Raw genomic sequence first — 27,617 nt, forward strand, 5'->3', positions numbered from 1 at the left:
TATATATTTATACATATACACATATTACACACACATATTTATACACACACACATATATATAACATATATACACACACATATATATAAAACACACATATATATATAAATACATATATATATATATATATATATATATACACACATATATATACACACATATGTATATATATATATATATATATATATATATATTTATATGTGTCTATATATATGTGTGTGTATAAATATATATAAATATATACATAAATGTACATACATAAATGTATATACACATGTATATATATCTATAAATATACATACACTATATATATAATATATATACATATACATACATATATACACACATATAAAAGTATGTATACACACGTATATATATATATACATACATACACATACAAATTTCGAGTATACATATAAGTTGGATGAATTTTGGCATTCACAAGCTTATGTAACTATAGGTTTGTCACCTCCTTGCTTGCGTATAGTTCTGTTTTTTCAGCCCACAAATTTTCATATTGAGGTCATACACAATACCTTGACAATTAACCATATTGCCACAACTATAAGTATGCATATAAGACACATATGTTTAATTTCCTGACATGTCTTGAGATAATATATCCACGTATAATATCCATAATTCTCCTATCTCATGATGCTATATGCACCAGTCCTCCTAAAAGCACCCTCACAACATATGCCAACCCCGTACGGTTGGGATGGTGTTCAAGCCTCCCCGTTTTTTCCTCTAAACATATATATTCTATTTTTGTTTCATATACATATATACACCCATGTGCAGTAAACCGTAGTATGGTTTTTTAAATATAAATTGCTGATATATATATAGGACAAGTTATACTATTGGATATAGATATATAGCATCTTCACAAGGTTCTTTGCTGTTCTTCTGGGATTGATTTGCACCAAAGTAAGTTATATAGGAGACAGAATGCATATATGACGGCTGCATATATATATATTTATAACGCATGTGCGTTTGGAAATTGCTATAACCAGACTTATATGTGTGATTTCTTTGATTTTCCCATGATGTCAAGCAATTGACGGCTGCATATGAAAGTAGGCCGCGAGTTGAAATCCATCCACAGGTACTACTCCAATTGACTCAAAAGATATCAATTATATCAGTATAAAGCCTGGCATTTTCCATGTTTAAATACAGTCAACTTAGTGTATGTTAACTACCCACTGAAACTGTCACACAGTGAATTATATGAAATAATCTGTCTGTAAACAATTGTTGGAAAAATGACTTTTGTCATGCACAAAGTAGATGTCCTAACCGACTTGCCAAATTTATAGTTTGTCAACAAGAAATTTGTGGAGTGGTTGACTTTGAATGACTCCTCCCTAAGTGTTTGTTAACTTCCGACTTCAACTGTATATATATACAAAAATATACACATATTCATATATATATATCGAATACAAAAGGTAAAAAAAAAATACAGCTAGTATGGACAGTGCATCAAATGCGTGAATGTTATGCCACATATGCAGTATACAGTATTGTATGTGTCCAACACAGCCGCTCATTGTATAGAACCTTTGGTTTTGCTGATATTTTTACCTCTTACCTTAGCAATTTGCTCATGGGGTCAGCAAAACACTAACATTGGAACATAACATGCTGGTCATAAACCATTTCTTACATATATCATATTCCTTTAATACAGTGGTGTCAAACTCATTCCATGGAGTGCCTACTGTTTGCTGGTTTTTGTTTTTTCATTTCAATAAGACCTAGACAACCAGGTACATTTCTTATATTTGTGACCTTAATTCATCAATCAGGTACAAAGGAGGTAAATAGAGACACTATATATATCCATAGAGCAAGAAATGTGTATATAGATCTAACAATAAAAGACATCTGGACCACTCATGATTGCTGCTATGTTTGCTATAGTTGATGCATTCTGTCATTCTAGTTAAGGATGACAGAATGCTCGCTGGGATATGTCTACTTGGTTTCTTTGGTTTGGATTGTAGGCTAATTTTGAAGTAGGCAAACACTTCACTCTGGAAATTAGTACACTGAACAAAATAAAAACACAATATGTAAAGTGTTGGTCCCATGTTTCATGAGCTGAAATAAAAGAAATGTTCCATGCACACAACAAGAGTATTATTTCTCCTTTGCCAAGATAATCCATCCACCTGACAGGTGTGGCATATCAAGAAGTGAATTAAACAGTATGATATATATATGTATGTATAGACACATGTCTCAAGTTGAGGGCACATGCAATTGGCATGCTGAACACATTAATGTACACCAGAGCTGTTACCAGAGATTTGTTCATTTCTCTATCATAAGCTGCCTTCAACATCGTTTTAGATAATTTGGCAGTACGTCCAACCAGCCTCACAACCACAGACCATGTGTAACCAAGCCATAGCAGGACCTCCACATCCGGCATGGTTTGAGACCAGCCACCCGGACAGCTGATAAAACTATGGTTTTTCATAACCGATGAATTTTTGCAAACTGTCAGAAACCTTCTCAGGGAAGCTCATCAGCTTGCTCTGCGTCCTCAACAGGGTCTTGACCTGACTGCAGTTCGGCGTCGCAATCGACTTCAGTGGGCAAATGCTAACCTTTGATGGCCACTGGCACACTGGAGAATTGTGCCGTTCACGGATGACTCCCGGTTTCAACTGTACCGAGCAGATGGTAGACAGTGTGTATGGCGTAGTGTGGGTGAGCGGTTTGCTGGTGTCAACTTTGTGATCAGAGTGCGCCATGGTGGCGGTGGGGTTATGGTATGGGCAGGCATAAGCTACGGACAACGAACACAATTGTATTTTATCTATGGCAATTTGAATGCAAAAAGATACCGTGACGAGATCCTGAGGCCCATTGTGGTGCTATTCATCCACCGCCATCACCTCATGTTTCAGCATGATAAAGCACGACGCCATGTCGCAAGGATCTGTGTACAATTCCTGAAATACCAGACATGTCACCCATTGAGCATGTTTGGGATGCTCTGGATCGAAATGTACGTCAACGTGTTCCAGTTCCATCCAATATCCATCAATTTCGCACAGACATTGAAGAGGAGTAGGACAACATTCCACAGGCCACAATCAACAGCCTGATCAACTCAACTTTTCCTGTGACCAACAGATGCATATCCGTATTCCCAGTCATGTGAGATCCATAGATTAGGCCCTAATTACTTTATTTTAATTGATTGATTTCCTTATATGAACTGTAACTCAGTAAAATCTTAGAAATTGGTACATGTTGCGATTATATTTTTGTTTAGTGTAGGTATGTTGAAATGGTCTTGAACTTTGTCCCTCTCCTCTCCTGCCAGTTTGGGACATTCAATAGAACTGAGTAGGACCTCACCTTCCTCAGAGGCAGACTTATTCCTATGTGCCCTCCACATGACTCATTAGTACTGTATTCTGCAGTGCAGTCTCTTGTAAGCACAGTAGCTTCCTGTGTGCCCAGGACTGCATGGTATGCAAGAAGTGGCCAGTCAGGGCACTTTTTCTCAGCTGGTATTAAGATAATCAAAATCTAATTGTATAAGCAGCCACAGTGTTCATTAGAGTTACAGTACAGCCAGAGGATAACTGGGACCAAGCTGGGACCAAGCTAATCATTAAGAAACTTGTGGAAGAAAACAACTTCAGCCATATTATATAAGCAAGGAGAAATCAAAAGCATGAAAAGGCATGCATGTCAGAGATATGTATCAAAACAAAATTACAGTGATGTAGCCCTATTAAAGTGCATATCATATTGTGTCAAAGGTGCACAGTAACCTACTCATACTAAATTTGAGACTTTTCAACTGTACATTTATTTCCAAAAGGCTACATATACATTTGCAAATTCTACTGTACATAAAACATCCAAAATGTCCATAATTATATAGATATAATATACCACAAAGCTGCCCTGGCAATACCAAACATATATGTTTAGCACTAGAAAAGCTATGCAGCCTATTAAATTATTTAATCTTAAATACTTTTTGAACTAATACTTTTTTAAATGTATATTGGTATGGTTTTGTTTTGTTGCTTTTTTTCATCCCCATCTGTACTTTACAACATTCACCATTTACAGTAGTTAAACAAGGCACAAGAATAGTGACATGAAGCCCAAGGCCATGCGTGATGTAAAAAGGAGCATTGTAACCTCTAGCTCTGGTACACGGGGTTAGTGTGGCATGATGACGCTGAGCCAGCTAATGCCCTGGACCAGAGCTAGGTAACATCCATCCGTGATGTAAATCAGGGTGGAGATCTAGTTACCAGGGTTGTGTCCTAATTGGCACCTGTTTCACTATATACTGCACTACTTTTCACCAGGGCCCATAAGGCTCTAGTCAAAAGTAGTACACACTATCGGGAATAAAGTACCATTTGGGACACATCCCAGCTCAGGGGACAGTAAATCAGGGGTCCAACAGTAAACTCTTCAGCCAGTGACACAGCAATACTCTAACACAAAGCATAAGTATACAGAGAGTGTGTGTGTGTGTGTGTGTGCGTGTGTGTTCATGGTTCAAAGCTCAGTGGCCCCACTTAACATTTACAAACTTAACTTCAACATTTAATAAGTTGGACATGACTCAGCATTGCTGCATTAAATAAAATAGTTACAATTCTGTTTGGTTGTTAAGATGTATTGTATTTTACAGACAAATGCTCTTAATGCAACATCAGCCACTGTTTAGCATTACAACAGCACACTTGCTTCCATTTTTTTGTACCACTCTTGCTCACATTAGTACAGGGGAGGAGAATTCAACAACTAACAATTAAAAAACAATCATATTCAAAATGTAAAGCTCACTCACTAATCTGTTCTATAGCCAGCTGGGTTGTATAACGATTAACATTCGATTGATCACTAGAGTATAGCCAATCTGAATAGCAATGTAGGTTTCACGTACAACGTAACTTCAGCTCTTATGTAATCCTTCATGATGAGAGCGACAAAAATGGTACATGAATCCGGTCATGTAGCATAAACACTCTTCAGCTCAACACTGTATGTTTTGTGTCCCAGATGGAACACTATTCAAAAGTAGCGCATTATTGGGAATAGGGTTTCATTTGGGACGCATATTGTTGTATATGAAATTGCATATAACAAACTATGTGCCAACAGTGTTTTAGGCACAGTAGTTCAGAGGAGACTGCAACATGTGTACAATCAACATGTTGAGCGTCTTTTGTAAAATGAGCTACATTTTCAAAAGCTATTCAGATCATTTCAAAACCCGTGTTATTATGATCATAATACTATAGCAATGAAAGCAGTGAGTAACTACAAAGGGACATGATCCAAACCTGTAAATGAGAAATCACACTGAACACATACAACATAAATATGCATAATAACAATGACTTTAAAATATACATCCGCCCTATGAAGTACATCAAGAAAAATAACTATCCATCCTATGAATTACTGTTGCATTCTTTCATTTTTGTTTTAGCTGGATGTCTTTTCTAAACATGTTCAAAACAGTGCCTATTGTTCAGACCAGTAATTCATAATCCCCTGCTTTCCTATGACATTTAAGATGCGTCCCAAATGGTACCATATTCCCTACATAGTGCACTGCTTTTGTTCAGAGCCCTATGGGCTCCCCTTACTTGTACAGTACAACAGGATGTTAAACACGCATGCTTAATGTACCAGTAGGGCCTCCATACCATAACACATTCTATCCACATTGATGTCCTGTGTAGTTGTGAAGTGCTGTGCCTCTGCTGGGAGGCTTGTGTGTGGTGGATAGCTATGCAGCTCTTTGACAGGTGTCAATGGTTGGAAGTGGGTGATAAGATGCAGTGTTACACATGGCACAGGGCCAGGAAATGATGTCTTACAACTCCTCCAGCTTTCTCCTTCTCCCCCTGGGTGGCCAAACCACAACTCGTGCACACACACGCAAACACATACACACACACAATAGCCTGACACAAAGACGTTTTCATCATCTTCAGGGGTTTTGCCATTACAGTAAAACTCATGTTATTCTAATCTGTACCTTTCACATGTTTTTCAGAGTGGTTTCTCCCATTTGATACATTATTTGGAATTGATAACCTAGTATTCAAATAGGAACGAATACCATACAGATGTCTTACGGTAAATGGGTGTGATATTGGTTCCTTCCCAAATAGCGGACCCTATTACCTATTTAGTGCACTACTTTTCACCAGCGTCCATAGGGCTCTGGCCAGAAGTACTGCACTACATCGGAAATGGGCTTCCATTTGGGCACTGAGGATAGTTTCAACCTCTCGGGATGGTGAAGAGCTGTTCCACTCTCTGAAGAGCATTGGTTGGTCCCAACAACAGAATAAGAAAACAAGGGCAACAGAAACTCAATTGAGAGGCAGCCTGACTTAAGAATGGATTGACTAAGAGGAGAATAATGGAGGGAATGGAACACAGAAAGGTAAAACAGATGTACAGTACATCCTCAGAAAAGGGTGGATACAGTATGCACACAGCAATGACAGATTTGATATTCTTTCAGTGGTCATTGTTGTCGGTCATGTTGTTTTGCACTGTGAACAATAATCTCCATCTTATGCATTACGCTTCTGTTGTTGGGATCTATGTAGAAGAAGAATTCCTCTCATAAATCAGCCAGTATACTCTGGGACTGAGTCAGCAGTCTCATGATTGGTGAGTTCACCCATTCCACACACTGGTTTGCCTGGGTTTCCTGTTCCTAAATGATGTACTAAGTCTGATTCAGGGTCCTCCTGGCTCTTTGCTGCAGTGCTTTTGGAGTGGATCTTGCCAATTTCCTCCAGAGCGCTTGCCAGAGAGTCCAGGTCACCAGTGTCTTGGTGTCGTGCCTCCCACAGGCTCAGTATGACCGCAGAGGGGCTCTGTTGCTTAAGAAAATATGACAGGTTTCTGTAAGGAGAAAGAGGGGGAAACACTTTTGGTAGACAAAGTGGTCACAGCACACTTAGCAAAGTGAACAACACTGTTGTTTATAGATTTTTGTCTCCTATGAGATACAACTCTGTGTTTCAGCACAGCACTGTTTCCACATCTCAACAGGGAGGGACTGACATGCAATGCTAGTAAGTGTGTATCTGAGAAATGACATACTAGACATGATAAGAGATTTCTTGAAATATCAAAGTTAGTAAACTAGTCAACATTTGAGGGGGGAAAAGTCCATGTCACATTAGGACTGAATATGTACTGTAGGCCTATGATAAACACTCTGTAGGCCTATTGGGTCGTTTGGGGTAACAACTTGCAATGTGTGTATTACAGTAAGCCATTAGATCCAGTGGAGGGCAGTATTTCACTATAAAACATTGGTTTACGTGTCCCTGCCAAAAGCATCACCCTCTGTGAATGCAGTCATTTCTGTGCCATCAGACTCAATTAAAATCAGCTTAACATGATAAGATATAATATGAGGACAGCTGATTGGGCTCATTTGGAAGCCCAAAAGTCTCAAATACCTTCTGCTGTTTGTTCAAGTAATCATTGAAACATTCAGTGAGACATGATAGACAGTTGGGCTACATCTCAAATGGCACCCTACTCCCTATTTAGTACCATGGGGCCCTGGTCAAAAGTAGTGCACTACATTGGGAATAGGGGGATATTTGGGATCACAGCCTTGGACACTCACCTATCTAGGTGGAGTTTCTGGGCTAAGAGCTGCCAGTCCTTGCCCTTGGAATTGGCAGTGTCAAAGGTGGCACATATCCTCTGGCGGATGGAGAGGGGGATTTTGAAGGCTTTGGGCCCTGCCTGTGAGGTGACGGTGCAGTCCGTCTGGGTAAAAAATGGGACTGACTCCTTCTTGCTCTACAAGGGAAAAACAGAGCCAAAACACAATGTCACAGGAGTCAAGTATAATTAAAAAAATATTTTATTTAACAAAAAGGCTGTTAGGATACACAGAGCCATCAATAAGTTAGCTCTCATTGATAGCGTCTCGGTTTTAAAAAGAAGCATAGGATGCATCCCAAATGGCAACCTATTCCCTATATATTTCACTACTTTTGACCAGAGCCCTATGGGCCTTGGTCAAAAGTAGTGCACCACAGGGAATAGGGAGAGACAACCACTGCAGACTCCTGAGAACAGGATGTTCAGCTAGTGACAGACGAGGACACTGACTTCACTAAGGTTAAATAAAGGTTGTGTGGATTGTGGAAGTAAAGTGTCATCCACACACGGAGAGCCAGGCTCACCTCCGCCACGGACGTATAGACCTGCAGAATCTGCTCATGACCTTTCACCTGGCGCACGCTGATCTTGCAGGAGAGCTGGGTGGTGGTGGGGCTGTTCCTCTCCAGGGAGAAGGCACAGTGCAGGGGCTTCTGATTGCTGCACCACACTTGGGAAAATGAGAATTCCTGCAGCCAGGCACACAAAGAGAGAATTATGTATGGAGGTAAGCATTTGTACTGGGGGGGGTTCAATTCCCACTTAATTCTGATAATGGATGTCGGATCGCGGGCTAAATATTACACACAATATCCGAGACCGAGGAAATGACAAACGGGAAAATTATTGCCTTTGATGTTTAATACATTTCAGCAGTGGGCACCTCTGTAGGGAAATCCTTGACCTCCTGCACGCTTCCATCTTCTATCTCTGCATAATAAAGTCACCAGTAAACGAGTCACAGTGTTGGGCTGCCTCCCAAATGGAACCCTATCCCCTATATAGTGCACTACTTATCCTCTACAGGATGGGTGTCCCTAAACTGGGACGGTTGTTGCTAACGTGCACTAATGTGACTAGAATGACGTTGTATACAACAGCCAACTTTCCGTGGATATAGACATGTCTTATATGGGCAGAAAGCTTAAGTTCTTGTTACTCTAACTGCAGTGTCCAATTAACAGTAGCTATTACAGTGGAAAAATACCATGTTATTGTTTGAGGAGAGTGCACAACAAAACTTTTATCACGGCAACTGGTTTGATACAATCATGTGCTTACATTCAGTAATCTTGCTCTGAGTTGTCATCCTGAGGGTCCCAGAGATAAAATGTAGCATAGTTTTGTTTGATAAAATCTATTTTTATGTTCAAATGTAGGAACTGGGGTCTACAGTTTGACCCCACTGCTGTCTCTGGCTCCACACCCACCCCGCCTGGCCATCTAGATGTGTGAAAGTTAGTGTATAAGCTAATGATCTACCATGTATGACATTCCTGGGAGTGTGTAAACTGGACATTTTTATTACCATAGCATTTTTGTATGTTCTCTATAGTTATGTACTTGAAAATATATCAATTGACCAAACTCCTGGCAGACTTGATACAAAATATTGTGCAGTAATGTAATTCTTCACTGGATCAGCCTGAAACTTTGCAAACACACTGCTGCCATCTGGTGGTCAAAATTACACCTAGCCTCCAATCAATGCATGGCCTTTCTCTTGCATTTCAAAGATGATGAAAAAAAATATTTTTTTGTTTGTATTATCTTTTACCAGATCTAATGTGCTATATTATTCTACATTTATTTCACATTTGCACAAATGGTATCAATAATATGCAGGGTACCCTAGCGGGGAGGCAGGGTAGCCTAGTGGTTAGAGCATTGGACTAGTAACCGGAAGGTTGCAAGTTCAAACCCCCGAGCTGACAAGGTGTTGCTCTGCCCCTGAACAGGCAGTTTACCCACTGGCTGTCATTGAAAATAAGAATTTGTTCTTAACTGATTTGCCTAGTTAAATAAAAATTAAAAAATCATTGCTTCAGGTCCTGAGCTGTAGGCAGTTTGACTTGGGTGACATTTTAGGTGAAAATTGAAAAAAAGTGTATGATCCCAGTGGGCTCTGGTCAAAAGTAGTTCACTATATAGGGAACAGGGTGCCATTTGATATATAACCATGGCAATAGGGACACTAGCTAACTGTACAGTAAAAAAAAAACAGCCTAGTGTGCCTAAAGAGAACTTAACCCCTTAGCTTTGATCATCTGATCCTCCCCGATGTGGGATGGATGTGTCAGATAATGGTGCACAGGGGAATGATGGACGTGGAGAGGCCAGGTACTCTAGCAGTAAAATAAAAAATAAAAAGCTAACTTGATGTATGGTCCAGGCAAGAGCCATTACTCTCCAACTGCCCTTTGAAAGGGGGAGGTTCATAGAGGCAGTCTCCTTCCAAAGATCATCATAAATAAGCCAAGAGGAAGTGTCTGTCTGACGGTCTGTGTGAGACACGCTACCCTACTTCCTCACCTCTCACAGATATATGGAGCAATGCAGTGTCCACACACAGTTACCAATAAAGGTAAACAACCTCCTGTAAAAATGGCAGTCTGGTTGTAACCAAACATTTTGTTAACCATCTGGCAATTAATAACACATACAACTTTCTATCAGTGGTATAAAGTACTTTAAAAAAATACTTTAAAGTACTAATTCAGTAGTTTTTGGGGGCATCTGGTCTTTATTATTTATATTTTTGACAACTGTTACTTTTACTTCACTACATTCCTAAAAAATAGATATATGTTTCACCATACATTTTCCCTGACACACAAAAGTACTCATTACATGTTGAATGCCTCTGATCTGGTAGACTCACTAAACACAAATGCACCCTATGTAAATTTTGTGTGTTGGCGTGTACTCCTGGCTATCCATATATTTTTTTAAACAATAAAATGGTGCCATCTGCTTTGCTTAATATAAGGAATTTTAAATAATGTATACTTTTACTCTTATTTTAGAAATTACATTTACTTTTGATACTGAAGTATATTTAGAGTCAAATACTTTTACTCTAGTAGGATTTTACTGGGTGGCTTTCACTTTTACTTGAATAACTTTCTATTTAAGGTATCTATACTTTTACTCAAGTATAACAATTGGGTACTTTTTCCATCACTGCTTTCTATGCTAAGATTTGCAGTTTCTGAAAATCTTTACTGCTCAACACTTTAGGGTAAGGCAGAACAAGATAATGTCCCTATCTGGAAGTACCAAACAGTCTATATTTGTACGCCAAGACTGCTTTAACAATACCTGACAGGTGGTAAAGAGTTTGAAGTTCCAGTTTCAACAGTTTCTGAAATTATTCAGTGCGAAACGCTTTAGGGTAAGGCAGAAGTTGATAATGTCTTACAGTGTCTAGTTCTGATTAGACTGACACAATTCTTCCTGAAACTTACAACTGACACAAGTCCTGCTGAGACAGAGACTGTCATAACATGTACATCATAACGTCTACATCTCTAAGTAGTTAAAGTCTAAAACAGTTACCTGACACTTAGTAAAGGGTTTGATGCTCCATAGAAATTGTGGGACATCCTGGATGTAGACCTGGAGGCTGAAGGTGTTCCCTCTGAAAGGCAGCATCTTAGGTTCCTCCAGGAGCTGTCCTCCTCTATTGGTCTCTGTGGCAACCACTCCCTGGAGGGAGTGAGGGACCGGAGAGTCAGTCGGCCAGTTCTCTTTATCACCACAGTTCACTTCTGCTTCCAACCACAAATCCTCACAAAACCTGATCATTTTCTAAAGTCAAGAGAAATTACATGAAATGCTAAAAAACAATTCTCATTAGTAGCAAGCTATATTAAATATGGAACCACAATACAAGATTGAAGTCTCAATTTAATGCATTGGATGAGCATGTATCGGCTAACATCCATCCCCAAAATTGTATTTGAAATGATGAAAGTGCCTTTTGATTTGAGGCTGTAAGGTATTCATCTGTCACCATTGTTCTGCTCCTGTGGGACGTTTAATGTATGAGCGGTCTATTCTCAGACATCTCAATGCCAAAGAGAAGCGACAAAAGAAACAGAGGGATGACTAACACCATGCCATGCTGACTGCTCGTGACTGACTGTTTGCATTTGTGTTAGGGCTGTGATGGTCATGGAATTTTGAATGACGGTAATTGGCCAGCCAAATGACTGCGGTCTCCGTAATAGCAAATAAATATCTATACAGTGAATTCTGAACGTATTCAGACCCTTCGACTTTTGCTACATTTTGTTACGTTACAGCCTTATTCTAAAATTGTACAAATATTTTTTTTCCCCTCATCAATCTACACTCAAAACCCCATAAGGACAAAGCAAAAACAGGTTTTTAGACATTTTGCAAAACACAGAAATACCTTATTTACATAAGTACTCAGACCCTTTGATATGAGACTCAAAATTGAGCTCAGGTGCATCCTGTTTCCATTGATCATCTTTGTGATGTTTCTACAAATTGATTGGAGTCCACCTGTGGTAAATTCAATTGATTGGACATTATTTGGAAAGGCACACACCTGTCTATATAAGGTCCCACAGTTGACGGTGAATGTCAGAGCAAAAACTATGCCATGAGGTTGAAGGAATTGTCAGAGAGCTCTGAGACAGGATAGTGCAGAGGCACAGATCTGGGGAAGGGTACCAAAACATTTCTGCAGCATGGAAGGTCCCCAAGAACACAGTGGCCTACATCCTTCTTAAATGAAAGAAGTTTGGAGATCTGGCCACTCGGCCAAACTGAACGATCTGGGGAGAAGGGTCTTGGTCAGGGAGGTGACCAAGAACCTGATGGTCACTCTGACAGAGCTCCAGAGGTCCTATGTGGAGACGAGAGAACCTTCCAGAAGGACAACCATCTCTGCAGCACTCCTTCAATCAGGACTTTATGGCGGAGAGGCCAGATGGAATTCACACCTCAGTAAAAGGCGCATGACAGCCCGCTTGGAGTTTGCCAAAAGGCACCTAAAGGACTCAGACCATGAGAAACAAGATTCTCTGGTCTGATGAAACCAAGATTTAACTCGTCACAGTTAAGCATGGTGGTGGAAGCATTATGCTGTGGGGATGTTTTTCAGCGGCAAGGACTGGGAGACCAGCCAGGATCGAGGCAAAATGAATGGAGCAAAGTACAGGGAGATCCTTGACGAAACCCTGATCCAGAGCACTCAAGACCTCAGATCCTAAGCACACAGCCAACACAACGCAGGAGTGGCTTCGGGACAAGTCTCTGAATGTCCTTGAGTGGCCCAGCCAGAGCCCAGACTTGAACCCAATCGAACATCTCTGGAGAGACCTGAAAATAGTTGTGCAGCAACACTCCCCAGCCAACCTGACAGAGCTTGAGAGGATCTGCAGAGAATAATGGGATAAACTCCACAAATACAGGTGTGCCAAGCTTGCAGCAACATACCCAAGAAGACCCAAGGCTGTAATCGCTGCCAAATATGCTTCAACAAAGTACTGAGTAAAGGGTCTGAGTACTTATGTAAATGTGATAAAGTTTGTTTTTTTTCTTTGCAAAAATTTCAAAAAGCCTGTTTTTGCTTTGTCATTATTGGGTATTGTGTGTAGATTGATGAGGAAGAAAAAAAATAATTGTATCAATTTTAGAATAAGGCTGTAACGTCACAAAATGTGGAAAAAGTCAAGGGGTCTGAATACTTTCTGAATGGACAGGATAGGGAGACACACATTTTCTCCTTTCCTCCGCTCCTGACTGCATGTGCTGCCATAGAAATAGAATCAATAGAACGGGTATCCCCATTCAAGTCAATGATGGCATAAAGTGTGGACTGGCTGCCATTGCGAGTGTACCCATACAGAGAGGAAGAGGCGAAACGAGACGTTTTACTCCGTTCAAAATCTGTCCATGAAAATAAGTAAGTATTATTTTTGAGTGTCGAATTTGGTCAACAGAAAAAGTATTATTTGCTACGTGAGGCTTATTTGATCGAATAGAAGTTAGGTTGTTGCGAATGCACTGATATACATGGCATATCGGCAACTTACCCAAAAACAACTTTATATCGGAGTTGTGCCTGCTGTCATGACATAGATAGAGGACTCATCATGGATATAACTCATTTTAGCATGGATATTACAATTGAGGGCTTCCACAATTTTAAAGAGTTGGGACTTGTGAGCTAACAGCCAATGAATGAGCTGAGAGAAAACAGCCAATGAAGAACAAGAAAATTGACGAATTTAAAATGGAGATGTTGTCACAGACACTATAATGGCACAGACAAGCATTTTGCTACACTCACAATAACATCTGCTAACCATGTGTATGTGACCAATATAATTTGATTTGATTTGATACAAAGATTAGTCCTCTATTTATCTTGGCCTGTTCTTCATACTCTTATCTGTGCTCTCATTTGCTAGAATGGTCCCACCTGATCTCACCTCCTCCCGCCTCCCGTCTTTGAGGACATGCATTTCCATTGTTAGAGCGGTCACTTGACTATCGTGTCAATCTAATAGACCATCTTTGACCCATAGGGGCAAAGCAGGAAGCACAGTACAAGCAGGAAGTAAAAGCAGGAAGTGTACCCATCAATATGTGCTGTGATTTGTTGATTCAACTCAACTGACTTTACAAAAAAATACATTCCATTACATGAGCCACATCAGATATAATTTGAATTGACATTTAATCCTATCCGATCAGATAACCTGATCTGCAGGACGAAAGTTTTCTATTAAAATCAAATTTAAAATCCATAAAATAATTTTTAGGATACATCATGGCCATTTTCTTTGACCTTTTGAGAAATGACACCCTTTCAATGCTACATTTCCTCTTCCCCTGCATTAATATCAGCATTGCTTGAGCAAATGGTGTTCCTCTGTAATTCTGTAACCTGTATTCCTTATGCAGACTAGGTTGTGTGCTAGCCCCATCCTCATATTCTATGGCAATTGAAGCCAGATTAAGAGCTACATTCGGGTACATTTTGCACTAAAATGACATCCTTAATATTATTATCAGGAGCATCCTGTTGATCTAAATCTAGGATATGACCGGTGATTGACTGTCCGTCTATAGCCAGAACTTGAACAACATGAAGCAGAGTGAGTGTGATTGTAGCCGACAGAGACCCAGAGGACAGAGGGGGCTGGCATCTGCTCGGCAGGCTGCGCTGGGGACGGATTCATAAACCAAATCCAAAAAGCATTTTAAACCCAGCTGTCAGTGACTTCTGGTAAATCACAGGAACACAAGCAGGGGCTGAGTCACTCCTGAGGCCTATTCTGTTCTGATCACTTCTGTTCTGCTTTATGTCTCTTGGGTGAACTGAGGCAGTTGATTTCCCTGATGCTAGATGATGAGATATCAATACAGACATTCACATGCTTTATTGAATTATATGACCGAATGATTGGAAGGCTAACCCGTAAATATCCATGTTTGTGAGGGACTTGATTCTCTTCTATCATCTGCCGCCTAAGCACTGCCATCAATACTGCGATTCAGATGATTGCCCAAGAGCAAACTGCAATCAATGAAAAGAATGAACCAAGCAAATGAAAACAACGTGTGCGTATGCATTATGCAACCACCAGGAAATACACCTATTATTCAACAGTATTTCTTATATTCCACTGCTGACAAACAGGCATTGTGTGACAAAAATGGATGAGAATGACCTCATCTCAAATTGACCCCTTAATAGCTCTACCTTGGAAGATCCCCATATTGCTTATACCAATCAAATCCTCTCAGATCTCCACAAATGCATAGGGCATATGGGACGAGTTATGGTGCAGAGCCCCTTCCTGTTTACCTGAAAGGCGTATGGCGTGTCGTCCACACAGTACACTCGGAGGCTGTAGTGCATGGGTGTGGCCCCCATGCTGCCAAACACTGCTAGCTTCAGCCTCTTCACGGCTGCCTGAGTGAGTGGTTCACCAACCAGGGCGTAGGAGCCAGGCTGGTCCAGCAGCAGGTGGCAGCTACTGGAGTCCATCAGGCAGTAATAGAATGTTGACTCATCCTCTACTGACATCACTTCCTGTGACAGGGAACACAGAACACAGGCCGGTTGGCAACAGAGGATGATAAGACAATTGCATGAAGCATCATTACATTTGATTACATTGAGAAGAAATACTATAATTATGCAATTGTGCTATGTGTGGATGTGCATTTGTTCAGCATCTTTTATAGTGTTGTGTCATCATGGGAGCATTTAAATGTTTGGTTCAATGAATATAATTGAAGTGCTTTTTTAAACGGGTTTCCGAGGTAGATGAGATGGTAACATCTCAGAACACAGATCAGTCATCATGAACAGCAGCAGTAGTTGGGAAATCCCTTTTATTATTTTAAACTACAATAATGGAATCAGTCGTTTTTATCATCCCAGCCAGCTACCATAATTATATCCCACATTATCTCCCTCTAAAACAGCTGTGTTCACTTCAAATAAAATAAAAAAACAGCGAGAAAATTGGAGACATACAAAGCTATATAATTTACACAAATGAGAAGTAATGAAGGGCCAAGGAAGGCGTGATGGTTAGTAGCTACCAATTTCGCTGTCTCTTGTTATTGCGTGTTGAACCTTTGGTCGCAGAGTCAGTTAATGAGATGCAAGGCTTAGCTACAGTATGTCCATCACACACCTGTACCATCCTCAGCTAGAATGACCTCCAGGGAGTCTGCAGGGTATGAAATCTGCAGCGGTGAATGTTGTATATCCAAGAGAGATTATAGACTTTGTCCCAAATGACACCATGGGGCTCTGGTCAAAAGTAGTGCACTATATGTGAATAGCTATCTGGGATATACCCATAGAAAAGGGCAAGAGACAAAAATGGTGTATATGAATGGTGGGGTCAGGAGGCAGCCCGTAATTGAGACAAAGATCCCTGCCACCCATTCCCATTGTTTCATTGCCTGGGGTAAGCAAGCCAGTGATACATGCAAGGACTGCTACAACCTCTTGTATAGTTAATTGCCTTACATAGGGCACACAGCCCACTTCCATTGGTTGTAACAGCATTATATAGGACAGAGTGGGTGCAGGAGCAAATCCAGAGGCTGCTAATATTCTAAATAACAACCCTGTTTTAATCACCGACACCACATAGCATAACAGCCGGGGGCAGAACTACAATATTCATTATTCTGACCCCCTGTTCAGTCTGTCAAAACGTGGTCAGATGTACAATTATATTACTACCTGCCTGGAAATGCTCTTAATTCTTTTATTTTACACTTGTTTTGTTCAAAAACACATTTTCATGAACAAATAATTCTAAGTTAGGGAGGGCATTGCCTGCCGAGCCTCTGGGTTGTGTATTAACCTCTTGGGAATGTACAATAAGTTATAGATTGTAGAAAGCTCTTTTTTTAGACAACAAAATAATATTAGACATTCCTAAGGCGAACAGTACACACGGGGAAAAAAGACAAGAATGCTGAAATATCTCAACTAAGCCTACTACTAGCAACTTTGCATGGGAAGAAACAAACACTATGGCTTTAGGGTGTAGGCCATAGTGTCTTAAACAACGGTGTTGAGAAATACAAAAGGTAACAAACCAACGTCTAACAATTACTGAAAAAGCCAGTGAGTGGCAGGTAGGCTGATTCACGTGTCTGTTTAGTGAACATGTCCTGAGAAGTGGGAGGTGCTTAGAAAGCAGGGCAGGCAGTGGCATCACAAATGGCACCCTATTCCCTATATAGTGCACTACTTTTGACCAGGGCCCATAGTTAAAAATAGTGCACTACATAGGGAAAGGGGTGCCATTTGGGACACATCCGGCGAGTCCAGGTCAGATGGGAGGCCATTTCCATGACTCTTCCCCTGATTGCCTCACGTCCACACCCATTTCAGTATGTCCATCCAGAATCCACCAATCGATACTTCCGATGTCTAACGGGCCCTTTTGCCCTGTCGTTACCCCGTCTGACTGACACAAGCAATGTGTTTTCTCTGCTATTACATGCTGTAATTGTTTTGTTTTTTCTCCAGCCCTCTCAACGTTATTCCCCTCAGGCAGGCTGTTGTTCCCCTCAAGCAGGCTGTTGGATCCACAGTGACCGTAAGCCTTTGTGTGAGTCACAAAGTCACAAATGGCACCCTATTCCCTATTAAAGTGCAGTACTTTTGACCAGATCCCTATGGGCCCTGGTCAAAAGTAGTGCACTACGTAGGAATTGAGTGCAGTTTGGGACGCATCCTTTAGCAATGCCCTGCTCCACACACTATGCTCTCAAGAGCCTTTTCACACTTTAGACACACACATCTCAACAGGCACATCACAAAAAGGCTCGCTGGAACATTGTCCCTCCCAAAAGAAAGATACAGAGGTCAGGAAATTAAAAGAGCTGATGGAACAAACTGTGTTGAGGTGTCAAGGGAAAATACAACCTCTATCTGGGAATATCTTTGACCAGTTAAAAACACACAGGGTTATAGAAGAAAAAATAAACAATAACATAGGGCCTGCCCACATGAAAAGAATACTAACAATGTATACTATGGTAGGAATACTATGGTATTCACTGTAGTGTTTTTTCAGACTTTACTGTAGTATTCACTGTTGTGTCTGAAGTGTGAAAAGGCTATTGAGGGCAAAGGGTGCGGAGCAGGGCATTGCTCAAGGATCCATCCCAAATGGCACTCAATTCATACATATGGGCCCTGGTCAAAACTAGTGCACTTTTTAGGGAATAGTATACTGTAGTATTTACTGTACAGTATACTACAGTCTGCAAAAACACTAGTGTTTTGGGGGACATTACTGTAGTATTTCCCAAACAGTTTTTGTTTTATTATCTTTGACTTAAAACTGGGGGGCTTTCTTCTAGAGGAAACCTACTGGAGAAATACTAAAAGAGCACATTTTCAGGTAGTTCAGTTTCTGCTCTTTCTATAACCTGTAGGAAACACAATATATGGTCTATACTTGGCATGTGGGTTTCTCATTTAAAGATGGCACAAATTGCAGTATGGGGGAGGGGGATGGGCAGGGTATATGCAAATATAATACAGAAGTATTTACTATAGTAAAAAAAAATGTTTTGCATACATTTCTGTATTATTTAATGGTGTTTTTTGTCGATAATACTAGTATTTACTATAGTATTCTACAGTATACCACACAAGTATATACTAAGTACTACACATGATCGAGGTAGTATTCTATAGTAAACTGTAGTATTTTCTTATGTGGGTGGACTCGGTCCTGGACTAAAAAATGCAATCTGTGTCTGAGTAACTGGCCCAGAGAGCAAAAAGAGTTCTTTATGGTTAAAGGGGCTTCTCTTACCTCCCAACTGTTGTCCTGTGTTTTCCTCTTCAGTTGGATGTTCCAGTTCTCAGTGTCAACCTCTGCACAGTGAGCTATCGTCATAGCAACAGGACTGGAGAGGTCTAGGCCTAGAGGACCATAGGTGACCTCTGGTCCTAGTAGGATCTCACAGCCTTCCTCCGTCTGGAAACTGAAAAACACTAATTGTCGTTGGTTGATTCTGAAAAGAAGCTATTCAACTAACTGTAGCTACAGGTATAATGTATTTGATAAAATGTGGTCAAATATTTAATGGAGGGGGGCCTTCCGTGTCTAAGGCACTGGGTTCGAGCTCAGGCTCTGCCGCAGCCGGCCGCGACCGGGAGGCTCATGGGGCTACGCACAATTGGCCCAGCGTCGTCTGGGTTAGGGAGGGTTTCGCCGGCAGGGATATCCTTGTCTCATGTGTATGGTGTTTCCTCCAACACATAGGTGCGGCTGGCTTCCGGGTTGGATGTGCGTTGTGTCAAGAAGCAGTGTGGCTTGGTTGGATTGTGTTTCGGAGGACGCATGGCTCTCGACCTTCGCCTCTCCCGAGTCCATATGGGAGTTGCAGCGACGAGACAGTAACTACTACCAATTGGAAACCATGAAATTGGGGAGAAAAAGGGGTAAAATAATACAAATTTAAACATAAAATAAATAAAAATATAAAAATATATATATATTTAATGGATTTGCAAATTCAAGGTACTACTAAACGAACATCGTTTAGTAGTACGTCATTATAAGACTAAAAACAACTGAAATGCTAACTCTACATAATTGACTTAAGACATGAATCTATTCCCCATGCAAAACAGGGACATATTTTAGATCATGTATGTTAAGGGCTTGAGTGTGGACCAATAAAAGTCTTATAAAGGGATCTGTGTGCCGGTCGGTCGCTGATGAATTTGCATATTCATCAGCCTTGTGTTTATCATCTTGGAGTCATTATCTTTCCATCGCTCCTTGTGGTGGTGCTGCATGAAATCAAAGCAATTAATGAAGGAAAACGAATGAGGGCGGTGGACAGTCATGCAAATTTACAAACAGCATAAAGACACAGAGAGCAGCCTGCAGGTGTTTGGTTCCTGGATTCCCTGCTAGAGACAGAGTCATAAAGTCAGAATATGATTTACCTTAAAAATGGATGGCGTATTCATTAAAAAAGGGCTGACAATAAATAGCATCTTCAGGTTGTGTTGCCAGGGGGGGTAGGAAGGGTAGGCGGTGGTTTGAAAAGGCCAAGGAAGATCAAGGCAGTGCAGCGAAACGCCTTCGCAAAGCTCTCTAAGCTCATATCAGTCATCAAAGATCTGAGAACTGTGAATTGTCAAGATTTCCTCCACTGAATAAAAACTGATTTAGGCTATATCCAGATCCTTGAGTGATTGAGCAAGTGAGTGAGGTGGAAAGTTCACCGCGTCAAGATGCAGTGTGACTTTAAACAAATAACCCAAGGCATAAACAATGACAGAAATAATATTGTGGCAGATGAACTTAATTATTTCAGTAAGATTGCCACATACAGTACCAGTCAAACGTTTGGACACACCTACTTATGCAAGGGTTTTTCTTTATTTGTACTATTTTCTACATTGTAGAATAATAGCAATGACATCAAAACTATGAAATAACACATATGGAATCATGTAGTAACCAAAAAAATGAAAAGTGATTTAACAAATCAAAATATATTTTATATTTTTCAAAGTAGCCACCTATTACAGTTCCTTGATGACAGCTTTGGAGGTGTTTCCAAACCTGCCCTACTGTGCCAGTAGGTGTGTCCAAACTTTTGACTGGTAATGTGCTCGAGTGTGGATTGCCCAACAATGGTTAAGATCTTTCATGATTCACTTCTCACAGTCAATGTATACTGTACAATACAGACACCTTTCAGACTTCCCAAACATTTTCCGCATCTGAACCAGTCAGTACATCTATTGACAAAACATAATATATATGTTTCCTTTCATTGACTTGCAGTTACATGATTGTGAATACGCTAGTAAAATACACTAATAAATAGCAATAAAATATGTGATTGCATATTCAGTGCTGATGATGACTATTTCTATTCATATAACCTTCACCTCACACAGTTAACCTGTACCTGTTTTATACAGATGAGAGCTCACTGCTCACGTCAATCACTGTGCTGTTTTAATAGTAGCCCTGGCTGGTTTTTGAATGGTCCAGCGAGAGTTCTGATGGTCCTTTAGTCAACAACGAAGAGCCTGATCACACATTCAACGGCAAGAGTAGCTAAGCAAGGAACAGATTAGCTGGACTTTAAGTAGCTGCCTAACACTTATGACTGAGAGGAGTCTAGAAGCAGCAGCACCTAAAAGAAGAAGTGCCTCTGGCTCTTATCCTGGCTGAGTCCGAAATGGTACCCTCTTCTGTTTATAGTGCACTACTTTTGACCAGGGCCCATAAGGCTCTGGTCAAAAGTCGTTTGCTATATAGGGAATGGGGTGCCATTTGGGACGGACCCCTCTCTTTTTCAATTCCACTTGTCATCATCATGAAGGGTCCTGTACCAACGTACGGCTCGGCTTCCTCCCTGGCCCTAGATGAGGTGCATTACTCAAAGTGACTGATGACTCACTCTTCAGGGACTGGGGAGCCATGCAAAGTGGCCTATTGGGCCACGACGCCACAGAGAGAGCGGAGGCAGCGTGGGGCTTAATAAATGCACACATTAACATGCTCCATTAGCTTCACCTTTATTTGCTTGTACTCTCCTACCTGCCTGTCCAACTGGGTTTTTGTCCATTTTTTAAGGCGACGCATAGGCACATGTTATGGGCAGAGAATGGGGGCATTCATCACATTGGTACCGAAGAGGGAAAGCTGTACGTTATGGACTACAATTGGCTGCACATACCAAGCTATGATTTAATGTTTCATCTATCCCTTTTAGCCTCTCTCTTTCTCGAACAAAGAAATGCATACAGTTAAATTAAACATTTACATTACTAAATTACATCTTTGAAGTACTTGCTTGCTCATGAGCTCAAGAGAATGAGGGACACGAAGATATAAACTGGACAACCATATTTTCTCCCTGTGGCATTAAAAATGAATGCTATGTTGAAACCATTACAATAGTTCCTGCCAGAGACAGTCAGTGACATCCCACCTGCAGATCGAATGGACAAATGACCCGAGGGGGCTTAGGAGAGCTCACAAATCTTTCCAAAATGGCACTCTTTTTGCTATATACAGTAGTGAGAATACTTTTGTCCAGAGTCTTATGGGTCTTGGTCAAAAGTAGTCTCACTATAACGAAAAGGGGGCACAGCCACAGTCTGTCCCTGTGGGGTGTTATTGAGGCTAACTAGAAGGTACAGTGGCCGGGCGAGGGAGGCATGTCAACCTCACGTGGGTGAGATGTATTGCACAGCCCGACCATGACCGCATTCCCACACCATCTTGGCAGAGCCAAGGAGAAAACACCTGGCATCCAGAACTTCAGCAAAGAACATTTCGAATGTAGATCTTTACATTCACAAGTTGTTGTAGGAATGTGGGTGTACAAAACAGGTGGCTCTAGCTTTGAAATACAAACAGATCTTTTTTGTTGTTGTTAGACCAACACCAACTCAAACTCCACACATCAACACTTTACTTATTTGAAGTAAGCTAGACTAAATTAATCAAGACTACATTGGGAATAAACCCGCATTGCTCCACATGAGCTGTAATTTCTTTGTTGCACATGAGAGATCAAAGCTAGAATATCACCTGCGAGGTCACAGTGGAAATTATCAGCCTGATCTTGCCACCTAAATGATTCGTGTGGAGAGTGCTAGATAATCTGTGGTGCTCGCTGGGTTCATCTGCCAGAGACCTCCGTATTTATAATGTTTTTAACTCATGAGGCTAAAACAAGTGAGGAAGGGTGAACAAGTAGCATTGTCCAGGTGATAAAGAATGGTAAGGCTTGATGATGAAAGATGAGCAATAGAGAGCGACTGACATACAGATAGATGGTCATGAGATCTGCTCTCACCTGGACTCTCCCTGATTTATCACCATGTACATCTCCCAGGAAGTGTCCTCAGTGATCGCACCATGGGGAACCAGCAGGCTGACTCCTGTAAGACACAACAACAGAGTCAACAACGATAACAACAAAACACTAAAGATATCTTTGAGATGCCTGTATATACTGTAGTTGAACATAACACGGATTTCTTCTATACTGAACAAAAATATAAACGGAACATGCAACAATTACAAAATGTTATTAAGTTACAGTTCATATAAGGAAATCATTCAATTGAAAGAAGGAAATGAGGCCCTAATCTATAGATTTCACATGACTGGGTAGGAGTGCAGCCATGGATGGGCCTGGGATGGCATAGGGCCACCCACTTGAGAGAAAGGACCAGCCACTGGGGAGCCAGGCCCTGCCAATCAGAATTTTTTTCCCCCCACAAAAGGGTTTTATTATAGACAGAAATACTCTTCCATTTCATCAGCTATACAGGTGGCTGGTCTCAGACGATCCCGCAGATGAAGAAGCCGGATGTGGAAGTCCTGGACTGCCATGGTTACACATTGTATGCGGTTATGAGGCCGGTTGATTGCCAAATTCTCTAAAGAAATGTTGGAGGTGGCTTATGGTAGAGAAATTAATATTCAATTCTCTGGCAACAGCTCTGGTGGAAATTCCTGCAGTCAGCATGCCAATTACACACTCCCTCAAAACTTGAGACGTCTGTGGGATTGTGTTGTATGACAAAACAGCACATTTTAGAGTGGCCTTTTATTGTCCACAGCACAAAGTGCACTTGTGTAGTGATCATGCTGTTTAATCAGCTTCTTGATATGGCACACTTGTCAGGTGGATTGATTATCTTCATATGGCTGCAGGGGCAGTATTGAGTAGCTTGGATGAAAAGGTGCCCATTGTAAACGGCCAGCTCCTCAGTCTCACTTGCTAATATATGCATATTATTATTTGTATTGAATAGAAAACACTCTAAACTTTCCAAAACTGTCAAAATATTGTCTGTGAGTATAACAGAACTGATATTGCAGGTGAAACCCTGAGGAAAATCTAAACAGGAAGTTGTTTCTATTTTGAAAACTCCATGTTCCATAGCCTCCCTTTGCTGGATTTAAAGGGATATGAACCAGATTCCTTTTCCTATCGCTTCATCAAGGTGTCAATAGTCTTCAGCATAGTTTCAGGCTTTATTTAGAAAAATGAGCCAGAACGATAACATCGCGTCAAGTGGTCACATGAGTTTTGCTCGCGCAACAGCGTTTGGGCAGCCATTGCTTTTCCCTCTCCTACTGTGAAAGACATTTGAGCTTGATATATTATTGATTATATATTTTAAAAACAACCTGAGGATTGATTATAAAACATGTTTCTGTGGACATTATGGAAACTATTTTCGTCTGCGTTGTTGTGACCGCTCTTTCCTGTGGATTTCTGAACATAATATACATTATAACATTATAAAAATAATCTTTATGGAACAAAAGGAACATTTGTTGTGTAACTGGGAGTCTCGTGAGTGAAAACATCCGAAGATCAAAGGTAAACGATTAATTTGATTGTTTTTCTGATTTTCGTGACCAAGCTTCCTGATGCTAGGTAAGTGTACTTAATGTTTTGTTGTGCGATCGATAAATTTACACAAACGCTTGGATTACTTTCGCTGTAAAGCATAATTTCAAAATCTGACACGACAGGTGGATTAACAAAAGTCTAAACTGTATTTTCCTATATTGCACTTGTGATTTCATGAATATAAATATTTGTAGTAATATTTATTGAATGTAGCGCTATGCTATTCAGCGGTTGTTGATGACACTTATCCCGATAGGGAGATTGCAGCCATAACAGGGTTATAAGCAAATTTGTGCACACATTTTGAGAAAAATAAACTTTCGTGCTTATGGAAAATTTCTGGGCTCTTTTATTTCAGCTCATGAAACACGGGAACAACACTTTACATGTGCCTTGCTAAACTATTCTGACCCCTTGGAGTTCTTCAGATTTTATTGTGCTACAAAGTGGGATTAAAATGGATTTAATGGTCATTTTTGTCAAGAATCTATAAATAAAATTTACATCCTTATTAACTAAAATATACTGTAGTTGTTGCATAAGTATTCACCCCCTTTATTAAGGCAAGCCTAATTAGTTTAGAAGTAAACGTTAGCTAAGCAAATCACATAAATCACATGGGGTTGACATGATTTTTGAATGAACATTTCCTCTGTCCCCATACATAAAACATCTGTAAGGTCCCTCAGTCAAGTATTGAATTTTAAGCACAGATTCAACTACAAAGACCAGGGAGTTTTTAGAATGCCTCAAAGAAGGGCAGTGATTGGTAGATGTGTAACAATAACAAATCAGGTATTAAATATCTCTTTAAGCATGGTCAAGTAAATAATTTTGCTGCAGTGCTTGAGGCGTCCCTACAGATCCGGGTTTGATCCCAGGCTGTGTCACTACCATCTGTGACCCGAGAGTCCGATATGGCGGCGCACAATTTGCCCACCGTCGTCCGGGTTAGGGGAGGATTAGGCTGCGGGGGACTTTAGTTGGCTCATCGCGCTCTAGCGACTCCTTTGTGGCGGGTGTTTCCTCCGACACAACAGTGCGGCTGGCTTCCAGGATAAGCGGGCGGGTGTTAAGAAGTGCGGTTTGGCGGGTCATGTTTCAGAGCATGAATGACTCGACCTTCGCCTCTCCCGAGCCCGCTGGGAAGTTGCAGCGATGAGACAAGATCGTAATTGGATCGCAATTGAATATCACAAAATTCATCCCAGACACATCAAAGACACAGTCGTCCTTCTGAACTGAGCTGTAGGACAGGAATGAAACTGCTCAGGGATGTTACCTCGAGGCCATTGGTGATTTTAAAGGGATCAATGGCTGTGAAAATTTTGAGGATGGATCAAAATGATTGTAGTGACTCACAATAATGACCTAAATGACAGAGTGAAAAGAAGAATATAAATAAATATACAGAATAAAAATATTCCAAAACATGCATCTTGTATGAAAAAGGCACTAAAGGAATACTGACAAAAAAGAACACAGCAAATTAATACACTTTTTGCCTTATGTTTAGGGCAAATCCCAAACAACACCTCACCGAGTAACTGCCTCCTTATTTTCAAGCATGGTGGTGGCTGCATCGTGGTATGGGTATGCTTAACATCAGCAAATACTTGGGAGTTTTTCAGGATAAAAAGAAACGAGATGGAGCTAAGCACAGGCAAAATAAGAGGAAAACCTGCTTCAGGCTGCTTTACACCAGAGACTGGTACAGGAATTCACCTTTCATCAGGGCAACAACCTAAGGCCATATCTACAGTGCCTTCTGAAATTATTCAGACCCATTGACTTTTTCCACATTTTGATACGTTACAGCCTTATTCTAAAATGGTTTATATGGCACCCAATAATTTCAAAGCGAAAACAGGTTTTTAGAAATGTTTGCAAATGTATTAAAAATAATATCAGAAATATCTTATTTACATAAGTATTCAGACCCTTTGCTATGAGACTCAAAATTGAGCTCTGGTGCTTCCTGTTGCCATTGATCATCCTTGAGATGTTTCTACAACTTGATTGGAGTCCCCTGTGGTAAATTCAATTGATTGGACATGATTTGGAAAGGCACACACCTGTCTATATAAAGTCCCACAGTTGGCAGTACATGTCAGAAAAAAAACAAGCCATGAGGCTGAAGGAATTGTCCATAGCGCTCCGAGATAAGATTGTGTCGAGGCACATATCTGGAGCATTGAAGATCCCCAAGAACACAGTGGCCTCAATCATTATTAAATGGAAGAAGTTTGGAACCACCAAGAGCAATCAGGGGAGAAGGGCCTTGGTCAGGGAGGTGATGATCACTCTGAATCCGATGGTCACAGAGTTCTAATTCCTCTGTGGAGATCGGAGAACCTTCCAGAAGGACAACCATCTTTGCAGAACTCCACCAATCAGGTCTTTATGGTAGAGTGGCCAGACGGAAGCCACTCCTCAGTAAAAGGCACATGACAGTCCGCTTGGAGTTTGCCAAATGTCACCTAAAGACTCTCAGGCCATGAGAAACAAGATTATCTGGTCTGATGAAACCAAGATTGGCTTTGCCTGATTGCCAAGCGTCACATCTGGAGGAAACCTGGCCCCATCTCTATGGTGAAGCGTGGTGGTGGCACCATCATGCTGGGTAATGTTTTTCAGCAGCAGGGACTGGGAGACTAGTCAAGATCGAGGCAAAGATGAACGGAGAAAAGTACAGAGACATCATTGATGAAAAACCGCTCCGGAGCCCTCAAAACCTTAGATTGAGGCAAAGGTTCACCTTCCAACAGGACAATGACCCTAAGAACACAGCCAAGACAACTCTGAATGTCCTTGAGTGGCCCAGCTAGAGCCCGGACTCAAACCTGATTGAACATCTCTGGAGAGACCTGAAAATAGCTGTGCAGCAACGCTCCCCATCCAACCTGGCAGAGCTTGAGAGGATGTGCAGAGAAAAATGGGAGAAACT

At 40.8% G+C, this 27,617-nt stretch overlaps 1 protein-coding gene and 1 non-coding gene across 3 annotated transcripts in view; both read right to left on the reverse strand.

Moving 5' to 3' along the window:
- Positions 1 to 3,834: 3,834 nt before the first annotated feature.
- LOC135544023 (netrin receptor UNC5D-like) overlaps positions 3,835 to 27,617 on the reverse strand; it is a 214,807-nt gene continuing 191,024 nt past the window's right edge. For both annotated transcript variants that reach the window (XM_064971374.1, XM_064971364.1), the window contains exons 11-17: positions 23,096 to 23,180; positions 19,069 to 19,240; positions 15,570 to 15,797; positions 11,276 to 11,425; positions 8,242 to 8,406; positions 7,674 to 7,852; positions 3,835 to 6,934 (exon numbers count right to left, since the gene is read on the reverse strand). In XM_064971374.1, the coding sequence (XP_064827446.1) occupies positions 6,655 to 6,934; positions 7,674 to 7,852; positions 8,242 to 8,406; positions 11,276 to 11,425; positions 15,570 to 15,797; positions 19,069 to 19,240; positions 23,096 to 23,180 (1,259 nt within the window). In that variant the 3' untranslated portion in view covers positions 3,835 to 6,654. The remainder of the gene's footprint in view (positions 6,935 to 7,673; positions 7,853 to 8,241; positions 8,407 to 11,275; positions 11,426 to 15,569; positions 15,798 to 19,068; positions 19,241 to 23,095; positions 23,181 to 27,617) is intronic.
- Positions 18,592 to 18,644, reverse strand: LOC135551663 (U7 small nuclear RNA). Its single transcript, XR_010457347.1, has one exon. It is a non-coding gene; the product is annotated as a U7 small nuclear RNA (small nuclear RNA).

This window comes from Oncorhynchus masou, chromosome 1 (assembly GCF_036934945.1).
Source record: "Oncorhynchus masou masou isolate Uvic2021 chromosome 1, UVic_Omas_1.1, whole genome shotgun sequence".
In the NCBI taxonomy this organism is placed as follows: Eukaryota; Metazoa; Chordata; class Actinopteri; order Salmoniformes; family Salmonidae; genus Oncorhynchus; species Oncorhynchus masou.